General features: G+C 41.0%; 1 protein-coding gene and 3 non-coding genes across 4 annotated transcripts; 3 read left to right on the top strand and 1 right to left on the bottom strand.

Moving 5' to 3' along the window:
* Nucleotides 1-1446: 1446 nt before the first annotated feature.
* Nucleotides 1447-18086, bottom strand: slc26a6 (solute carrier family 26 member 6). Its single transcript, XM_041946777.1, has 20 exons — nt 17990-18086; nt 17534-17673; nt 16974-17113; nt 16654-16764; nt 15057-15232; nt 14323-14487; nt 14082-14234; nt 13874-13956; nt 13621-13768; nt 13421-13534; nt 11802-11879; nt 11581-11676; nt 10428-10534; nt 10150-10219; nt 8379-8471; nt 6049-6171; nt 5645-5785; nt 5100-5154; nt 3972-4099; nt 1447-1752 (listed from the first exon to the last, which is right to left on the bottom strand). The coding sequence occupies exons 2-20, from the start codon at nt 17659-17661 to the stop codon at nt 1729-1731; spliced, it is 2133 nt and encodes a 710-aa protein (XP_041802711.1). The 5' UTR covers nt 17662-17673; nt 17990-18086; the 3' UTR covers nt 1447-1728.
* A 2731-nt stretch (nt 18087-20817) lies between these two features.
* trnar-ccu lies at nt 20818-20890 on the top strand. The gene has a single exon. It is a non-coding gene; the product is annotated as a tRNA-Arg (tRNA).
* A 6-nt stretch (nt 20891-20896) lies between these two features.
* On the top strand, nt 20897-20968 carry trnam-cau. The gene has a single exon. It is a non-coding gene; the product is annotated as a tRNA-Met (tRNA).
* A 4137-nt stretch (nt 20969-25105) lies between these two features.
* Nucleotides 25106-25177, top strand: trnam-cau. Its single transcript has one exon. It is a non-coding gene; the product is annotated as a tRNA-Met (tRNA).
* The last annotated feature ends 158 nt before the right edge of the window (nt 25178-25335 follow it).

Here is a 25335-nt window from a genome sequence, read left to right as displayed (position 1 = left end):
ACTGCTGCCCACATCTTGAATGGTTGAACCCTTCCCCAACAGAAAAGCCAACGTGATGTCAGACTGGATAATGAAGTGAAAGGAAGTTCAGTCTGAAAGACAGCACACATGGTTAAAGAGCAAATTAACCGCAGCTAAAAATCCTGTCTTTGCTGACCTCTTGTGGTTGAACCTCTCGCCTTACTGCGGTGATGTAGACCTGGACTCCAGCATGGGGTCAGTACACAGTGACATCACTTTTGGGTGTGGTTACAGGTGCAGGTACATAGCTGCTTTTCATATGCCCACTAGAGGTCCTCAAGAAACATAACATAGGTGCATCAACCTGTCATTAATTTGGTGAGTATAGTCGATTGTGTCTATGAGTGAATCCGCAGAGAAAAAGAGCCCCATTTTGTGCCAAGTAACACAAAAGGCATTTTAATGAAAGCCTTCGCTGGAGTTTTCTTGGATTTGTTTTGTGACAACGAAATATGATTCAGTGTGTTCCCGTTCCAGCACTGACTCATTATACCTGGTTTTAGTTAATGGAGGACTGTTGTGGTTGCAAGTCTTTGTGGTGGAAATAAATGTCTTCCCACTTGTCTAACTGCTCGCAGACACGCTCACAACTATTGAGACATTGCCTTTTCTCTAACAATGAAACAAAGATGGAGGTCACCAAATGAAACCCATCTTTGAATCGCGTTTTTGTTCCTATGTCCATGTGTCACTTGAACTGGAAAAAAAGGGTTCCTGATAAAAACATGGTGGATTGGATCTGTAAATATGTAGCCTCACAAGTGACTCAGGGTTAATATGAATGAACAAAATGATACATGATGCTTTGTGCCCTGCAATATGGGAGCTTCTGCGGCGGTTATAGGTTGATTTCCACTGTGGCCGTCCTCACAGCTGCATTATCTGTGCTTAAGCTGCTAAAATGAACATCTGCAACAACTGGCATAAGACCCGAAAGTGTCTCAGAAAACAACTCCTTACACTGTATAAACAAATTGCATCTGCAGATAAACATGGTGCAGACTGGAGTCTCAGTGTGAGTGAAGCAGCCAGCGAGACAGGAAAGGAGAACACCCTGCATCCATATCTGAGGCATAAGTTTCATCAGTCCAGATCTTTTCTGAGGTATGTGGAGATTTCCTAGCGTTGCGTAACTAAATCAAAATGTCTTCCTTGGAAGATTAAAATCAGAACTGTCTGTGTTTGGAACGGAGATGACCAGAGAGAAGCATTTGACGCAGGAAAATAACATTTATTCTTCATACAAGATAACATTTTGCAGATTTTTAGATTTTCATAAATAAACCATTCATGCTAGTATTTATTTGCTTGCTAGTGATTAAAAGACAAAGTAATGACCCAATTTTATATTGTAGCATACAAAGTTGGTGAAAAATACATCATAGAATAATATTAATTTGTGTGTGTGTGTGTGTGCGTGCGTGTGTGTGTGTGCTATTGCTTTGTTTTGTACATTCCTCCAGCATCACTGTGTGCCTCCATGTGTGTACCCTGTTGTCATTTATTTACATTCTGTGGTTTTCGTCCTCATGTACTGTGTTTATTACAATGTGTGTGTGTGTGTGTGTGTGCTTGTTTGTGTGTCTGTGTTTGTGACAGACGGAAGTTCCAGTTCTCTGAGGCTCACTGGATAAAATCTTCATACAGACAGTGTCTGGCAGCGTTTGGCAATTCTTCCTAATCTCTTCCTCTCGTTCCTCTCAGGACTCAGAAATGTGTTGATGTGAACTCCTGTGAAACAGCAGAACAGGAGAGATCAAAACGGAGAAGAAGAAGAACCTGAGAGAGAAGACGAGAGATACCATGTCGGGCAGAGAATGGGAAGAGAAAACGACCAGCGCAAAATATGTGCCACATTTTTCTTTTCTCTCCAGTGGCATGCAAGTCTCAGCAGAGGTTGATGAGGTGGAGCAGAGCAGGACTGTGAGCATTTTTCTTAGCTCAGCATGACACTATCTGAAATAATGTCAAACTTTTAAAATATGATGTCCTCACTGTGCGCCATGTGGATTCACAGCATTACCGTATGTGTGATGGGCCTCTGGGGTGACTGTAAGGCTCTGCTCGTTTTGTGTTATGCTGAAATGCTCCTGTAACGCCTCCTCCCTTCAGCGAGGCCAATAAAGATGACTTTATTAAATAGAATTAAACAGATTTAACATGAAGTGGAGATACATTGTAGGCCAGATGGAAAACTCATACTATCACTCTGAAAACCTCTCTCTCTCTCATGTAAATCCATTTGCATGTGAAATACATTCATACAGTATGGGCTGCATATGAATGTGTATGCATGCATGTATTCAATCATTTGCACATGCCTGCATGCATGTTGCTATGTGTGTGCTCTTCTTTGCACAGTGACCTTGACTTATTTTCCTCTTACCATACATTCTCTTACATCGTCTGTATTTCTGTATCCCTTTGTGTGTGTGTGTGCGCGCGTGTGCGTGTGTGAGCGTTCCTTCTCTCCCATAAAAAGCCTTTGCGCCTGTATTTCATGGACCAGTGCCATGTCTTTGTTCTTTGTTGATGTCTCCTACGGGAGTGGAAACATTAAGTCACGCACCCAACTCGATACTAGTACAGAACGGCACAGAAAGCTCATTTGTTGAACAATATGCAGACATGTATGCAAGCACAGGTGTATACATGAGATTAGCACACACACACACATACACACACTCACACACACACACAATTCCCATGGGTTAAGGCATAGATTTGCCTTCAGACAGAGATTGATGGCGTGTGCTAGGACGAGCAGTAATTCTGATACGTTATATATGAAATACAAAATGTTGTTGAGAAATTTGTTTTTAAGTGGGTATTAGAAAAAAAAGAATTACAGGGAATTGCATCAAAAAGCATCAAGATACGATAAAATGTTAGAAAAAAACAGAAAATACCAATCTCACCATCCCCCAACTATCTTTCTGTGTGAAATCAATTTGTAGTCCGGGTCAGCAGGGATCAATGAACCAATCAAAAAAAACGCATTTTAATTATTGTCCATTAAATCACTTGAATACATTAGTCCCACACTCCAGGCTGCGAAGTGAACTAATGTTCCCAGTCTGGCCATGTTTCAGAAAAGGGATGTTTACTTTTCATCTTTATTTTTCTGCCTAATTCAGGTATCACTTCGTCTATTCCTCATGTGTACCAAAGTCTGATTCCACTCAGTTCTTCTCACCTAACTATTCATGCCATTTTAATGGCAGTTAAATGCAGTTTGGCTACAGTTACATCTCAGCTAGAGCGGGGCTGGGTGTTTTATCTGTCCGCCAAGATTCAAAATGTAAAACTCTTTCATTCGCTGCGTAGACAAAATGATGTGACTGACCTGGAAGCCCGGCTGAATCATTAGGACAGTACAATGAACAGAGCTGACTGAAAACAAGGTTTATGACTGTCTACAAAACTTTCACATGCTCTGATCAGTAATGTATAAACAATAGACCAAATGACTATATCTAATGAGGGAGGGTTCACTGACAGTAACAAAACCGCAGAGAATCATCAGCTGACTCTGCAGTTCGCCTCAGCTCTATGGAGCTTTAAAGCGTCTCGTTGTTTCGGTTCGCTTCCGCCTCATCAGTGTCATTTCTGGCCACAGCAGGCAGCTGTTTTCATTGAAGGAACGTTAGAAACCCACTGGACGCTGTGTGTCAGCACAGAGGCACAGTTACTGACTAGCTGCTGAACACAGTGGAGCATTCAGCAGCTATTTTCCTCAGGGGTGGGTAGACATAAGATTTATAAGATTATAAGATGTCATCTGTCCCCAAGTGGTCAAAAAAATGTGAATCTGCCTCTGGATAGATTGTTCTCCACACTGACAGGCCATCAAGTCAGTACTGAGGTCATCTCTAAAAGTTGGACACTTCAGCCCTTTGTGATGTTTGTCGACATGTTCGCTGTGTGTAAGTGCTCATACAGTACATCACCTTGTCTTCGCTGTGTGTTCTGGAGGACTGACAGTACAAAACGGCGTCATGGACGGTGTAGAAGAGACAGGACTTTGTCACTTTGTCATTAAAGAAACCCCCAGTCTGCAGGTTGTCCACAACACCGGCTAGAAAGAGAGAGAGAAAGAGAGAGAGTAAAGGATACGCAGGCAGGGTCGTGCATGAAGAGTTGCGGGAAGACAGCTGGGAAAGGAGAGAGCGATGAAGTGGAACATGTGCAGTAGCAGAAATAAAAAAAAGGGGTGGGAGGGGTAGTCCATGTATTAACTGAACCTCATTATAATTCCTGGCTGTATAAATAATCATTGCAGTCCCTTTGCAAAACCAAACACTCGCAATAAAGTATTTTCTCATTACAGGCTATCAACCCAGTGCGGGCTAATTAGAGCTGCAGCTCCTCTGAAACAAGCTGGATGACTCCAGGCGTTGTGGTCGTAAGATTTCTTTCCCTGGAGACCCACATTTTTTCCCATCCAGCAAGTCAGACCTACATTTGTAGACTAGCATGTAAAAATAAAGAGCAGAAGCTTTATTCCAGTAAAAATACCAGATTAGCTTTTTTTAAGCTTCCCTTACGACTCATTATAATCTTCTCATGACGCACTATTATGCTTAGAGAACCTGGAATAGTGTTTTCTGGAAAATGTAGCGGCTGTTGACTGAACGTCTTCCACCACGGAAACGTTACAATAACATCAGAAAACAGCTAAAACAACATCCAGTGCTGTTGAATTCAAATTGCGTGTGGCTGAGTGGGTCTGGAACATGAATGTAAAAATACATCCCTGTGTGTGTTCCAGTATGTGGGACAAAAAAAATCCAGTGGGATTCTGGAATATTTCTGTCAGGGGACCACTAGCATCAATGAGATCAATTCAAATGGTATAAAACACATATTTCATAAAACCAACCCACAGATTCAAGTATCAGTAATACATACAGAAGCAGATCTACAGTCATTCGAACAGCTGTGAACAGAAACATAGCTGGCCTAGAGAAGATCTCCAAGAGATTATGAACTTTTTGGATGAAAAATAAAAAGCTGTTAGAACAGTTGTAGGACTAGAATGATGTTTTCTTCTTTTTTCGTGATGTAAAGGGACTTACTTTGGCAGCCGGCGAGAAGCACCTCAATACCAATTTCCCCATAGTCTCTCCGGATCTGAGGCAGACAGAGAAGTACAGAGCAAATGTCAGACAGGGGATCATTTCATTAGGCTGATAATTCACTTTACAGTAATTGAATGTTTGAGGGGCTAAATGATAGGTGAGGGGAAGGATGAATGGAAGATAAGTTCGAGTTGTAGGAAGAGATGAGAAAGGCAGAGTTACAACATGCTGGTTAAACAGGAAGACATTTACACAGCAAAAATAAAAAACAGTGGCCCAGTATTTGTCCTATTCTTTGTATTCTTTTTACTATTCCTTTATTTCCATTATTGGCAATCAACTGCCTGTTAGTTCGTTAAAAGTAGTGTTTGGATCCGTTTTAGATTTTTGAAAATTTTGAAGTTCTTTCCAGTAACCTGTTCATTTCATATGTAAGTTGTGTAAACCTACATTGAGTATTGCCTCCTCTCTCTCTTTGTGTGTGTGTGTGTGTGTGTGTGTGTGTGTGTGTGTGTGTGTACATGTGACTGCCATATTCATACCCTGCTCAGCGTCTTGACTCCCACAGTATCCAGGAAGTTGACAGGGCTGAGGTCCAGGATGATGGCTCTGGGGAGTGAGGGGTCAGGCTCATCGTCCATCTTAATGACGGCAATGTCTTTCTGCTCCTCTGGCTCCCTCTCCTGTGCAGGAGGAGACACGACATGGAGCAAAGAGACTCATGAGAGGTCATTTGCTTCAGACGATGAATCGCTATAAAAAGTTATTAAGTGACCATAAAGGATCTGGGTCAGGGATGCTTGAACACGTCTTTGCTTCTATCTTTTTAAGCTGACAAAAAGGCATTTGTATAAGAGGACATTTGCACTTGGAATGCATCAAGATTTCAATCAAGCTCAGCAGGTGTTCAATCTACCGTAAATATCATGTCTCTGGCAATCCTCACCATGTCCACTGCATTCTTCTTGGCAGCTTTCTTGGCTTTCTTGGCAATTTTCTTCTCATGCCTCTTCCTTTTGGCCTCTAGCTTCTTCTTCTTTGACAGGATCTTGGTAATGTTAATGCCAGACTAAGGGAAACAGCAAAAGACAATCACACATTGTAGCGGCGTCCACTATCCCTGCAATATACCACTGTGCACCACTTCTTTATTCTTCTTCTTCTGCTGCTGCAATAAGCTAAATATTGAAAAAAATGAAGCTTGTTAAAATCAGTGTGAACTATAGATTCATTTCCCTTAGTATTTTCAATATTTTCAACCAACTTTCCAGTTATGTTCATATTAAGCTTTTTGTTGTTGAATTAAGCAGTCAAGGAGAGGACTGTCAGTTGCATTTCATCATAACATTTATGTCGACATTAAAAAAAAAAATGAGAACACAATGGGAAATTTGTATTTGTTTACAGCTGTTATTGTTAATAGGTACCTATTACAGATTATTGTCTGGTTAGCAAAGTATGTCGAGGTCGAGCTCATTAGCACTCAGAAGAATTCAAATGTTTTTCTCAGCAGGTTTAACGAGTTCAGGCAGTCGAACCAGCCAGGGTGAGGCAGCTGTGGCAGGCTGCAGCCTGAAGGGATGATGCTCGTGTTAGCTTGAGGGTTCATTTGTCCTGAGCATGTTAGCAAGCAAAAGCTGCTTCACCATATGTGTGGACACCTGACTAATTTTAAAAGTGAAACTCTCCTTTATGATAAGGGGGGAAAATTCATACAGGGATCTGCAAAGACCGAGACCATCAGTCAGCTAATATCAACGGTTTGTATTTACTGCCACAGCGAGACATGCAGCAGAAACACTGTGCTACTGCTATCCAAAAAGGTGATCTGCAAAACAATCCATGCACAATGAGTAAGGACTGATGAGTAACCAGGAAATGAAATGCCGAGAAAAATTGTCATGGTCATCAGTCACCGACAGCCATCGGATTTTAATTGTGATGTTTTTTCCATGAATTAAATGTCTGCCTGGCAATTGCAAAGTGGATCAGAATTTGATTACAACCATTCAACTCTTCTGGCTTTCTTAAAAAAAAAAAAAAAAAAAAAAAGAAGATAGCAATTAGCATCTCAGAAACACTGCTTCACTGTTTGCAGGAGAATTTAACTTAGCAAGACAGTGTATACTATTACAATGACTGAGAGGAAAAATAATTCATGCAAAACAATGTATGATTTGCCAACTTTGGCAAACTTCCCTTTCTGCCTGACATCTGTAGTTGTCACAGCATTAGCATCCCCTCACACAAATGCAACCCATCACTTTAGTCGCTGCCAAGTGAGAACAAGCGTGAAGTGTTCCCAAATGTCTCCAGCACCCTTCACTGTTTCCTGGAAAAGTAAAAATTTTAGCCCTCTGCATACCGCAGTGACTGTAAAAACACTTGTCATCCAGCTCCAGATATGACTAGAAAACATCTGGTGGCAATTTCTCACCTCGTAAACAAACGTGCTGCCTCTGCCAGTCAACAACAGCTCTATGAAAGCGTGTTTGTGCACCAAAGATTAGAGAGAAAAGAGCGGCCCAGTGGCTTTGACATGCTGACATTTTAATGAATGAGATGCACCATTATCTCCCTCCCTCATTCAATCTCTGCTTCTCACCCTCCATAGATCTTTTGTCATCTTTTTCTACTTTCCTCAGTCCGGAAGACGGATTGTTTGCCCCAAAGAGACGTGACAGAGGAGGAGGAAGAAGGGGGGTGGGGGGTGTTTAAAGGTTTAATAGAAGAAAAGAGAGGCGAAAATGGTGGAATGACATTTTGAACAATGTCTGTCAAGACGCTGATGTGTGAATTGGTGAAATGTCGGGTCAGTTATTAGTGTGTCAGAAATAATGTTTGCAAGAGAGGAGTTAATTGCATGGAAGTTATGACAAGGGGAATTGTTGCTGGTGTTGGTTGTTTCCTTCTCTCTCTCTCTCTGTCTGTCTGTGTGTGTGTGCAGCTGTGGTGTGTTTATGTGGATGTTCATCTAAATCTGGGTTCGTGTGTCCATCATGGTGGGTTTGTGTCTCTGATACTGCTTTTTGGGGGGGCGTCCGCATTAATCTATCCATATCATTAATATTCCTGTGTGTGTTGTCGTGTTATGTGTGTTCTTTTTTTTGAGGAAAATTTTACTTTTAGACATTGAACTTGAGGACATTTCCCTGTTTTGTCAGTCCTCACTGTTTGAGGATTAAGACCTGGTTGTAGGGTTGGGTTACTTAAAGTGAGGTTAAGGGTGTGTGTGTGTGTGTGTGTGTGTGTGTGTGTGTGTGTGTGTCCCCTCACCTTCTTTCCAAGAGCATCTTGGTACATCTCAGCATTGGCAAAGTAGAGGGTGGCAGAGGAACGGAAGATCAAAATCCCTGGCACCTGCCTCACCTAAAATCAATCGGTTGGTTCATTAAACTGTCAAATAAATCATCTCAGTCATTTCCAATACTTAAATAACTATCAAATTTTTTTTAACACACACAACTGGGCACTATTTTTCAAACAGTTCATGATATCACAGCAGCTACAAGGTCATTTATGGTTGGAGGTACGTGGTAATTAAAGGGGAAAATGATTTATTCCCGACCAGCGTTTAAGCTAACGTGGTTAAAAAAACGCCATCCACAGTCGCACAATCTGATATCGCCATGTTGGTGTTGTTCCACGACATCATAACTATGCTACTTCAGGACCATCATCACACTGTTTTCATGTCAAAGCTTTGCGACTTGGGACAAAACAACAGAGAAATACACACATGGGAGGGTGAAAGGGTCTATTTTAATGCCATCATAAAACCATCATCTTCTCCTAAATCTAACCAAACTGGGACAGAAAACTGAAAATGAAATAAAAACAATAAGTTAACTAGAAGCTCCAAACAGGATGTGAAACCCAGCCTCTCAGGTGATGGTCCTGTGCCTGACCCATTCATCCACCACCAGCCTATTCGGCTTTTCAGTCAGTTTGTGGTCATATCAGATAAACCATCTACATACCAGCGGCTCTGTGAGGCTGTACTTATAACAGCGGTGCTTTGCGGTAAATGCTACCATCATCACGCTAACAAGCTCACGATGACAATACTGAAATGCTGATGTTTAGTGTTCACCAGTGTCATCATCTCTATCTGGACCAAATTTCATGGCAATCCATGCAAATTACCAGACCGCCATTGCATCACTGGAGCCACTCGAGGCTCAAAACACAGACAAGCACCATAAACTTAACTATACACCCATGCTGAAAACAAACGTCTTGGCTCTCACACACCGTCCTGGGTACACAGCACACTGACTGTCAGACAGTGGAACCATGAAAGTGAAATGATGCTGGGGATGAGCCGAGAGATACAAGTTACTGTACTAGGATTAGATCAGGACTGTTTTTTAAAATACAGATCATTGACGAATTAATTCTCTCTGCTGTAGAGTCTTTTTAACTATTCAGTGATGCATTGTGTCTATTAATTCCTTATTTAAAGGCCTGATTATCACAGTCTTAACCTATTATTGACTAGGCGTGATTTCTGCCTTCAGAACAAACAAATATTGGCTGAGTGACAGTAACACTTTCAGCTATGAGCTCTTGTCAATCTCTGCTTTTGCTCTTTAGAAATCACTTTTCTTTTTTGAAATTTTCCTAAATGACACTTGAATAGGATCAACACCACCGTTTGCTATGCAATGTAATGTGATGTAATAGATATGTGATTATCAGATCACATCTTTAAGGCTGGACAATGGGACTAGTTAAGGTTAAAGTTTAAAATGAAAATAACTTGAAAAACGTACTGTGAGGTTGAGGGTTGGTTGGGAAGCAGAGTGCAGTGAGGTCTGATTAGACACTGAGTGGTACATAACTCTCAGTACCGTCTTTGTACTTCACTCTTGGCTCTAATCAGAGGGACAGGTGTGCTTTAGAAACTGTTCACCTCAAAGAGCCGACGGATGGCGTTCAGGCTAAAAATCACTCTGTTCTGTTCTGTTCTGTTACTCTGTTCATCTCTGGACCAGAGCTCATGCTCGTTGGAGTTTTCAGGTTATTTGAATATAATGGGTCATACCTGATTATAGTCCTCCAGCGGCCTGTAGATGTCAGTGTCTGGGATCTGCCCTAATAGGGAGTATTTAGGTCTGGAATGCATGCAAAACAAAGAAAGGTATTAGCAACTCGCAGTACTTTGTGTTTAGGTGTGGTCTGAATGACAAGCATTAGTTAACTGCTGGGTGTGGTGATTGATATGATTAATAGCTTAATGCTGTCTTAATACCCTCCCCCACATGTCTGTATTTATTAGTGTATGATTGTGGTTGCGTGGGCTGCACGGCTATGCATTCCTACAGCTGTGTCCTGAAGATGACGGTGAGCATGGAGAAACCGATGGAAGCAGCCAGTCCCAGGTCGGGGTTTAACAGTATGGTGAGGATGAAGGTGACCACCCAGACCACCTGGAGACAGAGAGAGAAGGACAGTGCTGATGAGTGACATAGCAATGGGTAGTAAAACAAGACAGGTGCCGGTTAAGTATTAACTGTAGAGCTCGTTACACATGAAAAACAAACATGCTGGATGGAAATAAAACTTTGCTATTCTTAGCTTGTGTGACATAGTTCTTAACAACTTGTTAACAAGTCATACCTGACAAACCAAACAAACAGAATGTACCAAACTTTTGAGTTAATTCACAAGTTTTTGTTAATATTTGATTGATTTATGTAGGAAGTAAGCTTGAGCATGTTCTTAGCATGCTAATTTTCTGCACTGATGCTAGCATGCTAAAACTAGCTTTCAGCATGTAAAGCTTCATATTTACATGCTGACCTTAGTAAGTCAGAGTGTTATGTTACTCTGATGTTGAAGTATGGCAGAAACTGAGAGTAATTTGGTAATTTTCATTTATCATACTCATTCGTTCATCCGTAAGAGCCTGTTACTAAGAGGTATATGTTAGCTAGCTGGGTTGGGGAATTAATTAATTCATTAAGTAAAAACGTAAGTGTTGATTTTGTTTATTAAATAATCTTTATATATTATTTTATATTATAAATAAATATTCCATTTAATTGAATAGGAACTTAAGCAGTAGTAGTGTAGTATATTATAGCTGTATTATAATGTTATCAATGTTAAGCATGTAAAGTTTAGCTTGTTAGCACTTTACATGAATACAGCTAGGATACGGTGGCATCCTAACTGTATGTCATGTGCTAGTGTAACATGCTAACATTTATCTATCATCTATATCTAAGCTAAAGGAACAGGAAATGTTCATTACTTATGGTATCTTGAATTTTTCACTACGATATAACACCACTGTTTATCAAAACAAAATATGGCACAAATAGCTTGTGAAGCACTGCTATACTGTTACAATAATGTTTAATTTAAAAATGAAAAAAACTGCATATCAGTTCAGTAAATACTACTGCCAAATTATGAACAAATGAACATAGTTTTCCAAAGCATGAACCTCATTTATGTTTAGTACACTCACCATGTCTACTTTGTTGGTCCTCCACAGTGCAGGGATGTCCATGAATTGCTTCATCATGCCATGGAGGTTGACAAAGATGATGGCGGCCAGCACAGCCTGCACAGTGAGACAAATATAATATAGTTTAGATGGAGCACTTCAGTTTCAAGGCCTAAAACAGCAAGTTGAGTAAGTCTGTCCACACGTGTGCGCACACACACACGTACACACACACACAGTACCTTTGGCAAATCTTCAAACAGAGCTCCAATCCAGAGTGTGATGAAAAGGATAACTATTGCTGATAGAGCTCCAGCAACCTGCAGCGAAGAGAGAGGGAAGATAGAGGCATGATGAATGGAAATCAGGAGGGAGAGATCAGAGGAAGTGAGCTACAGAAACGATGGATGATGCAGTGGTTATCGGAGTGAATTGGTACATGATTATGCGAGGAGACAAGGCATCATCAGATCTCTTCTCTTCAAGCCTCTTCTCTCTTCTTGTCTGTAATGAGCCTTAGCTGATTAATGGTGTTGTCAGACTAAATGGGTTTAGCCTTTTCAGCAAATCTGTGTTTGTGTAGGCGGACGATGTGAGTGAAAATCAATGACCCGAGTGTTTTTTCATGATGACACTTATCAGAGTAACCTTAATTATGCCCGGCTGTTCATTCTGGTTAACCTTTAAGATCCCAAGGTTTGTAGCAGCTGGCAGGGTGAAGTGTTGAGATGAAAATACTGATCTGAAAAATTATTTTTCTAAAATAGCAAAAACCAATAAGGCTTTTTAAAAATGTTGTTAAACATGCTTTTTTGTTGAGTGGAATAAACACAGGAGAACCACCAAATATCATGCAAACCAAGTCAAGATAATGATTCCAGACGAAGAAATCAATAGCAGGATGTTAATGAAAAAAAAAAAACATCAGATAACAGATTTTGTTTTGATGTCAGTTGTGTTGTGTGATTTTGTAATATGAGTCAATTTTGTTTGTATGGGGGAATCAATATTAACATTCATACAGCAGACATCGTGTGAACTGACTCTTTAACTTTGTTTTGGTTTGTGACCTACTTTGCTCATTGATTTCTAGAATCACAATAAATGCTCTTTTCACTTTAACTTAACTGGTGTTGTGTTAAAATATACTGGCCCGGGGCTGTCCATGGCTCAGCGCTGGCACACAGGCCCACACTCCACTGCGCCATCAGGGCACAGCTAACTTTGCACACCTTCAACAATGTACTGTGTATATTTTCACACTTCTCTTGATCTTCATAATACAAGCAATGAAGAAAACATGTTTTCTTCACAGCTGTAAAGAACATACGACTAAATGACGTGATGTAAGAAGTTGCAAACATCAGAACATCCACAGGGTTTCCCTAAAAGCGAGCAGACTGCCACCTCAGTCACTCAGACAGCACAGATGCGCAGTGATGCCAAGGTAGGGAGACAAATAGCTCAGAAACTGACAGGTTTAATGACAGAATTGAAATTGCTCTGATATTCTGCTTGAACAAAAACATTGTTCAAGCTTGCTTGCTTTGCTCTTACAAAATCGCACTGTAACTTCAGTGCAAGATAATTTGCAGCAGGTTACAGAATGTCACCGTGGCCAGGTATTGCAGGCTAGTTTAACCATTTCCTAGCTATAACATTAATCAATGACAAAGAAGCTTAGTCTATGCACACACACGCACACCCATGGCAACCCTGAAACCACAGAGCCCCCCCCTTACTCTAACATTGTGAATCCCAATTGCCCCTCTGCCAGCCTCCACAGAGAGGTAAGAGCACCCCCACTACCTAGTGTAGTGCTCAAGGGCACCTCAGCAGAAAAATGTCCATTCATACCCACCTGAGTTTTTCCTCCTGTACTCTCCTGAACCATTGAGCGAGACATGGAGCAGCTGATGGCAAAACACTGGAAAATTCCTCCAATAGAGTTACTCAGACCAAGGGCAATTAGTTCCTAAACCAGGAAAATGCACTATTAATATACAAGATGTCAACCTTAAAAGGCCAGTTCATCCTTGATTCCATATGTCACCTCTCTACCTGGTTGCTGTCCACACTGTATCCATATTTTAGGGCAAAGATTCGTCCCAGTGAGATGGCGATGCCGTATCCGACCACAGACAGAGCGAAGGCATCCCCGATCACCTGACTAAACAGAGAGACATCCGGGAAAACAGGCGGCTGGAGGCTGGTGGAGATGGACAGAGTAGAACACATCACCCATTATAAATGCTTCACTTTTCATATGCGTCAACTCACGTTCCTGGATAAGTTTGCTGTGTGTGTTCCTCACCCAGAGGGAATCAGTCCCACCACATCCACTTTATACTTCTCATTCAAGCCAACTTGCCAGGAGATGACCGTAGCAATAACAACCTGGAGAAACAGATAATATGAGATGCATTTGTGGATGTAAGTGTTGTAGCAGGTGCATGTGTGTGTTTATCTTTGAAGGAACCAACTGAGAATATAAGTGCATATACGTATTTCTGTGTACTCACACCAAGCAGCTCCACAGGTATAGGAACAGGTAACTTTTTACTCAAGTATGCATTGAGCTCCTTAGCTAGGATGAGACCGATTATAGCGACGATACTGACCACAAGAGTACCAATGTTTGTCTGTGGGAGGAGATAACACAACTCCAACACAGTCTGCAAAGAAGGAAGAATTACTGTGAGAAATTCATATATGAGGAGGCCGGACAGAAGTAAACAGGGTTCTGGCTGTGTTTTTTCTTACATATATCAAAGAGACGGGTCCACTGTGTCTCTTGGGGTTGATGCCAAAGGTGTATTTGAGCTGGGACACGATGACGTGGATGGCTGCTCCTGTGGTGTAACCTCGAACCAGCGGCTCAGACAGGTAGGTCACAACAAAACCAAACTGGACTAGACCAAGCAGAATCTATAAAACATAACAAGGAATGAAAAACATGAGAAATAATATCTAGTCTGATGACCAGAAAACTAATTTTTATGTGATGCTCACACTCAGAAAACTGACATGCATGGAGTTACAAACTGGTTTACTGAAAAAAACGTACATGCATACATATAACCCATTAGCCTGGACTGAGGAGGAGCTGAGAATGTCCTAGCTGACGCTCACAGAGTTCATACAGGTACATATGGAATAAAAAAGCTCAGAAAACATAGTAAGAAGTTGCTCCCCTTCAGCCTTTTAAAGAGATTAACCATTTCTTGGAATTGCTCCTATAAAGGTTAAAAGTTTTTGTCAACATGTAATGGAAGTCTTCAAGGAGCGATGCAAACTTATTGAGTATTTGTACAGTACTTTCTTTCATTCATTAATGTTTTCCTTGCCTCCACCAGGTGCCCAATGATGGTGATGACAGCTCATCTGTCCATCCAAACAAGATATCTGCACAACTGCTGATCAGATTTTCCCTTCCATGCAAGAATATACTGTATTTGACATTTGATTTCTAGAACAGAATATCCAGTTAACTTTACCTGGAATATTCCAGACATGAAGGTGACAGCTGCAGCGACTTGTACCCTCGCTGCATCCCGGGAGATGGTATCAAGTACACTGGAGTTGGTCACATTGTCCGTTATCATAAAGTTTGAGTCTGGGGCTAATCGCTCTATCGCTCCTCCTATCATCACACTCAACACTGCATATGTTCCTGGAGAAGGAAGACATAAACACAAAGCATTTTTGCCAGCCATGTAAAACATATTGGACATCTTGAGAGACATTTTTCCTCGACCCCACCATGATACTGAAATCCATTTTTTCCTCAGCTTCTTGCTAAGACTGATGGCGTCTTTTTGTAATTTATTTTATTTATTTGTAATTTGTCTTTCTTCACCCTTCTAACTGGTAGAAGGAAAAAGACTGAAGTTTCAAACCTTTGTGCAACCCGAAAACACATCTTTAACACAGCTTAAACCAGTTCACTTTTAGATTCTGGATTTATTTAACCAGCATTGTCTCTCGTTTTGGTCACAAATTCAACGACAATAAATGTAACGTCTTAGAAACAAATTTGAAATGATTAAAGGTCTCATATTACGCTCTTTTTCAGGTTCATACTTTTATTTTGGGTGTCCACTAGAAAATGTTTACATGCTTTAAAGTTCAGAATATGCATTATTTTCCTCATACTGTCCATTGCTGCAGCACCTCTATTCAACCTCGGTCTGAAACGCTCTGTTTTGGTGCCTGTCTCTTTAAGGCCCCCAATCAAAAAGCTTCTCTAGTCTGTTCTGATTGGCCTTCTCTCATAGGTCTGAGCAGGCACTGTCCACCATGTTTCTGCATCAGCAGGTGTCTTTGCACTTTTGTGTTGACTGAGGCCAGTGACTGTATGGTTGTCACATCACAACAGCAGTCCTGACACAAAAGACACATTGCCTAAATGTGCAGATTGTGTGTTTTCATGCTTTCACAGTGCTTTATACAGCACCTAGACCCACTTTATATTCAAAAAAGACATGCAAATCGTACTTTCTATGACAATATGCCTTTAAAACTGGTGGCCATAACATAAACTTACAATAGTTAAATGGGAGGGTCCAGTGTAATATTAAGGATTTAAAAAGTTTTTAAATGAGAATACAGAATGGCAAACCGTGTCCAGAACCAGCATCTCCTCCCACTTCTCATCTCTGATTAAAAATCTGATTAAAGTAAAAGTCAGACTACACCCACACAGTCTTTAAGGGGCAGATTAACTGAAATGTTTTGAAATGTTTTGGAAACTAATGACTGAGCTTTTTTTTTCTTTAACTTAATCAGATTCTAAATTAGATCTTATCTACACATGAATATTAAAAATGATAGAGCAATACTTTTCAGGGAGATTTTCAGGTATTTTTAAAGTTTTTAAATGATTTCGGAAAGACTTCCCCTCAGTGATCAATAGAAGGCAATATAACTCCCTGAAAGTCTTGAGCTTCATCCAAATACTATGTCTTCGCTTACAACCTGAACATTGCAGAATAGGGAGGATGAAAATGGATGAAATGTATTATGACAACTGCGCACTGCATTAATTCCCACTTGTCAGAATGAACCAGTCTGTGTTAGTGTTAAAGTACAAACCGACTGAGATGTGCTTGGATGTGCCAAAGATGAAGTAGATGAGGACTGGATAGAAGGAGGAGTAAAGGCCAAAGACTGGAGGGACAGCTGCTAGCAAGGCATAGGCCATACCTGCAGGGATAGCAGAGTGTAAATGTTATTTCCTACAACACAGTAATGAAAAATAAAGAATAAAGAAAAATAGAAAAAAAGAAACACTAAAGCAATGCACTACCTGCTAATTACCATCTTGAATAAAGAAACTCTAACACCTCTTCCTTTATCCTCTACTCCCTGTCCACCCCTCACTGCATATCTATCTCCTCAACCGCAGTCCTCACCCTGCGGCAACTGCATGATCCCCACACTGATTCCAGAGATCAGGTCACCCAGGGCGTTTTCTCTGAGGGAGTATCGAGGCAGCCACGATAAAACAGGAACGCTACTCAGCAGGCACCTCTTCAGCCTGGGACCAGAACACCTGAGTGTCACCAGACAGCAACAGACACAGGGAAAGAAGAGACTCATGAGATCAGGCATTACCTCATGTAAAACAAACGCACTAAACAGCATTGTTACATTTGGAGACATGACTTGCTGCCTTTGGTCTTGTGCACGTGCACTGACCATGACAGTGTACCTCTGATTTTTCACGTGTATTAGAGGAATACTGTCTCACACATGACAGAAAACTGTCTTTTATGACTATTTTAAATCTAAAAATGTGGACAAAAGTGGCAAGTTAACTACTTTTCTCATGTATCTTCATTTATTTGCATGTTCCCTGGCCAAAGCCCTTGTGACATGTATGGATAATAAAGTAGATAAAACACATTTAGTACTTTAGTCATAAAAAAGAATTATTTGAGATGCACAGTAGATCAGATGTGGGGAATTTTACCTCATTGACGTTTTGACCTTGTCATACGGAGACGTTTTTGATTCAGACTTTTGTGCCATCTCATCCACTGCTCCTTCATCCAGGATCTCCCTGTTCACGCTGTAGCCCATCCGTCTCCTCTCTGCCATGGCTGAAACTTGCTGTAAACATAAACAACAAAAAAATTCTTCTCTTTCCAAATGTTGGCAAAAAAAACTTTTCCTTTTTCAATCAAAAGCAAAAAATCTGCCGTTACATGTGAAACAGTGTTTCCATTTTGTTAGAAAAAACCTAAAAATATCTCCAAAAAACCCTCACATTTTACCATGTCTATGAGCTGCTATTCTAAATGTTGTTTGGCACAAGAGCAGCTGTAAAAAAACACAACTCTGGATGCATCATGTTAGTTCAAGCTCTGGCCAGTCTGGCAGGCATGAGCTCTCATTGTGGGAGTTTGAAACTGTGGATAATAATTACCTTGTGTGTCCCAGCCGTGTCACAGTGAATGTTTTATTATGTTGAGAAGGTTTTTAAACTGAGGTGAAGTCTGGGGCTGTTTTTCAGAGGACTGTTATAATGTTCGTCTTTTAGCAGTTTTTCCAGTTCAGAGGAAATAGATCCAGCTTGTAAAGACAGTCCTTCAGTCACAAGACGGCACATCCATTTTTAAGAAGACTTAATCCTCCCTGAGCGCAGTGGTCACCGGGCTTCAAACTGAATCATCTGCTGTCCATCAGATCCAAGTGGAAAACGCTGAATCTACCACAGAGAGGATTCTCTGAGCGAACAGACAAAAACAAACACCCCTGCAAGTATATTGCTTCCTCTTTCTTCTCTGTGTCCTCTCTGTCTGAGGGTGAAGCAGTCTCTGTCTGTGTTGTGGCTCCACTGCTGCGTCTTGAGACCTTGAGGAGAAATCTAGATATGAAATCGGGCATCGCTGTGGAGGGAGAGGGCAAAGTTCCAAAGAGCATGTGCAGCTGAAGAAGTGGCAGAAATGAGAGATGACCATGCAACATGTAGCTACTTGCTTTGTCATTTAGAGTGAGTTAGTTCACTGATTTTGTAGTTGTTGTCGTGGCTTTATAATTTCTAGTGTCAGTCACCTTTCCCCTTTAGAGAAACGTGTTATGTAATGAAACAGGCATACTGTATGTGTCAGTTTGCCTGACAGGTACGTGCAGCATGCTAAACATTTACACAGGAAACCAAATAAAATGAAAGTTCAGATGAATGTAGACCACAATGCTGTACATAAAATGATATATTCAATTTAAACATTTTTAGATGTGTCTTATCTGTGAGTTTCATGTCTTGTATCTATGTTTGATTAGATTAGTCAGCCATTTCAGCCCAGTCAGGGTTGTTCTTGTTAATTTATGATCACAGCACAGGACAGTGAATGGGAGGCACGCTTTATCACTGGAAGAGCAGATACTGGTTAACTAAGCAGAACAAACAAAATGCTGTCTTAAAGACGCAGTGTGTTATACACATTGTTCAACAAGCACTGATCTTTTCATTCAGTAAATCTGATTACTATTACTGTGAAGACATATCTCATTGGCAAAAAAAGCAATTTTTTTACACTGCACGTACCTGTCAGGCAAACTGACTCTTTGCAGTCATTTATGATGCTTTTTGGATTCTATTAGGAAGATGGAGCCTCTGATTGTTGTTGTAGTGTTTCCTTCACAGCTGGCAAAGGCCTTGTGCTGTAAGCTTCTTGATCGCTGGCGACAACGATTGCAAGTAAAGGCTATTTTTCACGATCATTTGTAAATCGGTGTACTTACGTACATCGTCCTCGTGTGTGACTCCGTTCTCCTCGTAAACTCCTATTTTCGAGACACGTTATATTTTCACATTTCAGTCGTGCTTTTCACATGTTATGATCCCATGCTTCCAGGTCCTGGATTTCTTCATCATAGTGCTTCACTGTCTTCTGCATCGGTGACTACGTGAACCCAGAGAGAACAGGGAACATTAAAAAAGCCATCTACAGAAAGCACACCTCTATTAACTTGTGGAAATAAGCAACTGGCTCTAATGACATTCACATAGACACAGATTAAACTCACAATTGTAGTTACTCTGACTGGGTCAACATTCAGTAATCCGGCCTGAGTTAATGATCCTCATCCTGAGGCCTGCATAGGCAAGCGGGTTCAGCTCAGTTCATGTTATCAAAACCATGTGGTTTTTTTTTTTCAAAGCTCATTTTTGTTTCTGTGAGGCCCCAGATAAGGCACTGGCCTCCTAACCCCAGGATTGTGGGTTCGAATCCCATCTAGGGTGCTTGACAGCAGAGTGGCGCAGAGGAAGCGTGCTGGGCCCATAACCCAGAGGTCGATGGATCGAAACCATCCTCTGCTATCAGGGTTTTACTACATGCTCATACTTAACAGCACTGACTTCAGTACTAACTGTGATTACTCCATGCATACTGCTTAAAAAATATATACAATACCAATAATAGAAGGATTATGGAAGGCTTGTATAAAACTGTAGCGACGTGGCAGCAGGTGCTATTATCTCCAGGGGCATTTGATGACATCTGACACTCAATTTATAAAGGTGTTGGTCAAAATCAAAGCAACCAAGGCAACGGGACTTGATGACTTGAAGGTGTTTTGCCTCTTATCCAAGAAACTTCTTCAGGTGTAATTGACTGGTGAGAAGTCTTTGATATTTATCCTCTTGCAGGATCATAGACCCGCCTAGCTATCATGTGAGTCGTGAAGGTCACATGAGCCGTAGTGTTAATTTCTCAAAGGGCGTCAATGGGCGAGTCCTGGTGTGAATGGTTGTTAAGCTGCCTGGGGAGGGATCTGAGGACAGCATAGTAAGCAGCTGATCTCTTCGGTTCAGAGATGGTCTTTCCAGTTTGACATGGATGACAGTCTAGCCAGATGTTAAGGAGGTGTTAAAGAGGTGTAACAACGTCAGTATGCAGTCTGTGGAAGTAGCCTCCAGGCTCTGTCGGCTTTTCAAGTCCCATCTGAGGTGACTGACAGTGGTGTGGTGCAGCGGAAGTGTGCTGGGCTGAGATTGAGTGTTGTACTGCCGGCTGCTAGAACATAAAAGACATTTAAAGAACTTAAAGAACAGCTCCAGTAATTTACTACATGCTTCAATGAAGATGAAATACAAAGATGCCTGCCTGTGCTACAGACAAGGTCTGTTGAGCACTTGCATTGTTCTGTCACCATGTCACTGTTTGGTCTCATCTCGCCTGTGCTTTCGGTGCCACAGTAACATCAGGGGCCATTGTCAGAACCCCACCACATGAACCACAGTGCCAAGCCCCAGTGGCCTAATGGATAAGGCACTGGCCTCCTAAGCCAGGGATTGTGGGTTCGAGTCCCATCTGGGGTGATTGACAGCAGAGTGGCGCAGCGGAAGCGTGCTGGGCCCATAACCCAGAGGTCGATGGATCGAAACCATCCTCTGCTATCATGGTTTTACTACATGCTCATACTGACAGCACTGACTTCAGTACTAACTGTGAATACTTCATGAATGCTCCTGTAAAAAAAATTACAATACCAATAATATAAGCATTATTAGAGGCTTATATAAAATGGTGACGGTAGCAGCAGGTTCAGTCGGTAGTGCATTCTTACACTCTGTTCCTCAATCACTTCCTCTTTTCGTGTAAACATAAAGCAAGCTTAGAACCGGCACTATTTTGGCCACGTCTGCCATTGCATGATGTGTCACCTCCTTGATACAGAGTCTCTTGGGAACCATGCTCTTTTTGATTCATTTTTTGGGAAAATAAATATTCCCACGGTTGCTAATGAGACTTCATCTGATCTAGACAGACCATTTTCTATAGGAGAACTTTTAAATGCATTTAAGTCCATGGAAAATGGGAAATCCCCTGGACCTGATGGGTTCCCAAGTGATTTTTTTATGAAATTTGCCACCCAACTTGCCCCTATCCTGCTCTCTGTATTTGAGGAATCACTTGCCATAGGCTCCCTGACTCCAACCATGCGACAAGCAACTATTTCTCTCATCCCCAAAAACAATAGAAACCTTTTGGAATGCAGCTCATTTCGAACTATTCCACTCCTACATGTGGATAGTAAAATCCTTTCAAAATGCTAACATGCTGCTTAGAAAAAGTTCTACCGTCGATTGTGTCTGATGAACAGACAGGCTTTATTCAAGGCCGCCGATCTTTTTTCAATATCAGACGCTTGTTCAATGTCCTCTATGATCCCACTCCACCTGACATCCCAGAAATATTAGAATCACTCGATGCTGAGAAAGCCTTTGATCGGGTGGAGTGGGACTACCTTTTTTACACTCTTAAACAGTTTGGTTTTGGTGAAAGGTTTGTTTCTTGGATACAAGTGCTTTATTCTTCTCCATTAGCAGCAATCGGGACAAATAATAATAATAATAATCTTTCCTCCTTCTTCCCTCTCCACCGCGGTACTCGGCAGGGATATCCTTTATCACCACTCTTATTTGGCATTGCGATAGAGCCATTAGCGATTGCATTGCGTAATGAAACCACTATAAAGGGAATACAAAGAAAGGGCTGTGAAAATAAGGTTTCCCTTTATGCCGATGACATGCTTTTGTATCTGTCTCACCCTTTAACTAGTTTACCAAACACTCTTACTTTACTTGAAGAATTTAGTAAAATATCAGGATAGAAAATTAACCTACAAAAAAGTGAGATCATGCCAGTAAATCCTGTTGCTAAGCTAATCAATTTTGGCCATTCAAAATCAGTACACAAAAATTTAAATATTTAGGAATCTGGATAACGCATGCCTTTAAAGATATCTTTAAAGCTAACTTCTTACCATTATTACATAATCTTAAGGAAGACCTGGAACGCTGGAATTTATTACCTTTATCACTGGGTGGAAGAATAAATACAATTAAAATGAACGTGCTGCCCAAATTTTTAGATGTGTTTCAGTGTGTCCCTATAATTTTGTCAAAATCATTTTTTGTATCAATAGATAAACTGATATCAGGCTTCATTTGGAACAAGAAAAACCCTCGTATACATAAAGGCATGTTACAACGGCATCGTCAACATGGCGGACTATCTCTTCCTAATTTCCAGTTTTATTATTGGGCTGCTAACATAAGGGCTATGCCATACTGGAAGAAGTCTTCAGCTAATGATAAATGGTTGCAATTGGAAAACTGATCTTGTTGTCACACATCTCTGTATTCCTTGCTTTGCTCCAGACTCCCTCTTTTGGATCCTATATCCAAGTATAGCTCAAATCCAATTGTAAAACATTCTTTTAGAATCTGGATACAATTTAGGCGATTCTTTTCACTAAAGGACCTTTCACTCTGTGCTCCTATTGTGAGAAATCATCTTTTTGCGCCGTCAACTATGGACAAAGCTTTTTATGAATGGGTTAAGAGAGGAATTACCACAATAGAAGATTTATTTATTGATAACACATTCATATCCTTTGATCAGTTAATGCTTAAATTTAATATCCCCCGGCTTCATTTTTTTAGATTCCTACAGATCCGTAATTTTGTGTTGGCATCGTCTACTTATTTTCCATCACAACCACCCAGTTCTCTCTTAGACTTAATTTTGAGACTCAATCCATACTCCAAAGGGGTAATTGGGACAGTTTATTCTCTACTAATTTCATGTAACCTAGAACCTTTGACATCGTTAAAGAAAAAATGGGAGGAAGACTTGGAGGTGGAGTTGTCTGATGAGGTTTGGAGCAAAGCCCTAGATAGAGTTCATTCTTCTTCAGTCTGCCTACGGCACACAGTTATCCAGTTTAAGGTTCTACACTGTCTTCACTGGTCTGAAGTGAAGTTAGCAAAGTTCACACCTAGTATAGATCCTACGTGTGACCGATGTGTGCAAGCATCAGCCACCCTCTCACACATGTTTTGGTCTTGCCCAAAGTTAAATGGATTCTGGCAATCAATATTTAAAGCCTTTTCAGATGTCTTGAAAATACCTATAGAACCCTGTGCTGTCACTGCAATATTTGGAGTAATTCCACAAGATACACACATTAGTCGACAAGCAAAAGATGCAATAGCCTTCACATCCCTTCTAGCCAGACGACTTATACTCCTCAAGTGGAAGGAGAAGTTTCCGCCAACCTTTAAAATGTTGATTAAAGACCTCCTATATCCCTTAGTGTTGGAGAAAATTCGCTATTCCACAAAAGGGTGTGCTCAAAAATGTTATGCTGTATGGCAACCTTTTTTGACATACATAGGAAATATAGATGACGCTAACACTTAAAATTTATAGAATTGATCCTATATTGTATATAATCTATAGCCCACTTATTAGGGGGGTTATATTGTATTCATGCAGTTCTGTTTTTGAAGTGTCATTCTGTATAAATTTAATATGCCAATAAAAATACTTTGAGCAAAAAAAAAAAAAAAGCACAAATGAAGTAATTAAAATGAAAATGAAATAGTACAGAAAGCCGATGGTTTGACATCATGCCTCTTCATGGAAGATAACCTGCCAGCAGGCTAGCCGTGAAACGTGTCACCATGGTGATCTTCTCTGGTTAACATTGAGCCAGCTTTATGAAACAGGAAAACTTCAATTAAGCTCAGACATAGCCGGCTAACCCGCTGATCTCGCTACCAGGTACAATTTACTGATTTGCTTAGTAGCTGAAAATGAATCACCCAAAGCAAACCTTCTCAAAACGTTATACAGTCATTGTCCACTCCTCTGAATCTGGGATATCAGTCACCTACTGCAGCTCACAGGAAAAAAACAGCATGTGTTCAGGACCACGTTGAATTACTTGTACCAGTGTGGTCATCATGAGTGTGCTCACTTCAGTGATGCATTGATTTACCATCTTTTAGCTCAAGCGAGTAAACAAACCATTTCTTCAAAAACAGTTGGCTTTTATAATTCAAGTTGTTTCCTGCTCTTCGGGACACATTTTATCAAAATATTTAGTCTCCCCCTCCTCCTCTTTCTGTTAATATGTTATTGCAACAGTAGCATCAGTGGCCACTGTCATGTTATTCAGAAACACATACTGAGCTGGCCACTTTGTAGTGAAAGGCACTCTATGTGTGGACAACTGTTTTTTAACCCTGTGAAGCCCCAGTGTCACTCAGAAGGCAGGGGTAGAAAGCATCCTGCTGCAGGTAAAACCCTGTTCAACCTCTGGGTTATGGGTCCAGCATGCTTCCGCTGTGCCACTCTGCTGTCAATCACCCCCGATGGGACTTGAACCCACAATCCCTGGCTTAGGAGGCCAGTGCCTTATCCATGCTGGCAGACACAGTGAAAAGGACCAACATGTGAGACTGTACCTGTCAAAGGTTGCTCCAAACAAACAGGGGTCCAGTGTTTCAGGCTTGCCCGGTTTAGGTCAAGCCCCAAAAACAACTGGATCTCAAAATTACCTTAAAGGCAATCTTAGAATTTCCATGTGAGCATACTGACAAGGTTCAGGATGACTTAATGTTATTATCTGCCCATGGCATGGCAGCAAGGGCCCACGTGTCCCCCAAACTGTGTACTTTGGATAAGGCACTGGCCTCCTAAGCCAGGGATTGTGGGTTCAAGTCCCATCTGGGGTGATTGACAGCAGAGTGGCGCAGCGGAAGCGTGCTGGGCCCATAACCCAGAGGTCGATGGATCGAAACCATCCTCTGCTATCAGGGTTTTACCACATGCTCATACTTCACAGCACTGACTTTAGTACTAACTGTGAATACTTCATGAATGCTCCTGTAAAAAACATACAATACCAATAATATAAGCATTATTAGAGGCTTATATAAAATGGTGACGGTAGCAGCAGGTTCAGTCGGTA

This window comes from Chelmon rostratus, chromosome 10 (assembly GCF_017976325.1).
Source record: "Chelmon rostratus isolate fCheRos1 chromosome 10, fCheRos1.pri, whole genome shotgun sequence".
In the NCBI taxonomy this organism is placed as follows: domain Eukaryota; kingdom Metazoa; phylum Chordata; class Actinopteri; order Chaetodontiformes; family Chaetodontidae; genus Chelmon; species Chelmon rostratus.
This window is presented reverse-complemented; position numbering and strand designations above follow the sequence as displayed.

Excerpts from the sequence above, each read along its gene's own strand:
- slc26a6 (XM_041946777.1), bottom strand. The coding sequence starts at position 17,661 with ATGGCAGAGAGGAGACGGATGGGCTACAGCGTGAACAGGGAGATCCTG. Across the intron at positions 14,235-14,322 it reads GACCCGTCTCTTTGATATAT|ACTGTGTTGGAGTTGTGTTA; the intron begins GTAAGAAAAAAC and ends CCTTCTTTGCAG. Across the intron at positions 13,769-13,873 it reads GTGGGACTGATTCCCTCTGG|CCTCCAGCCGCCTGTTTTCC; the intron begins GTGAGGAACACA and ends CATCTCCACCAG.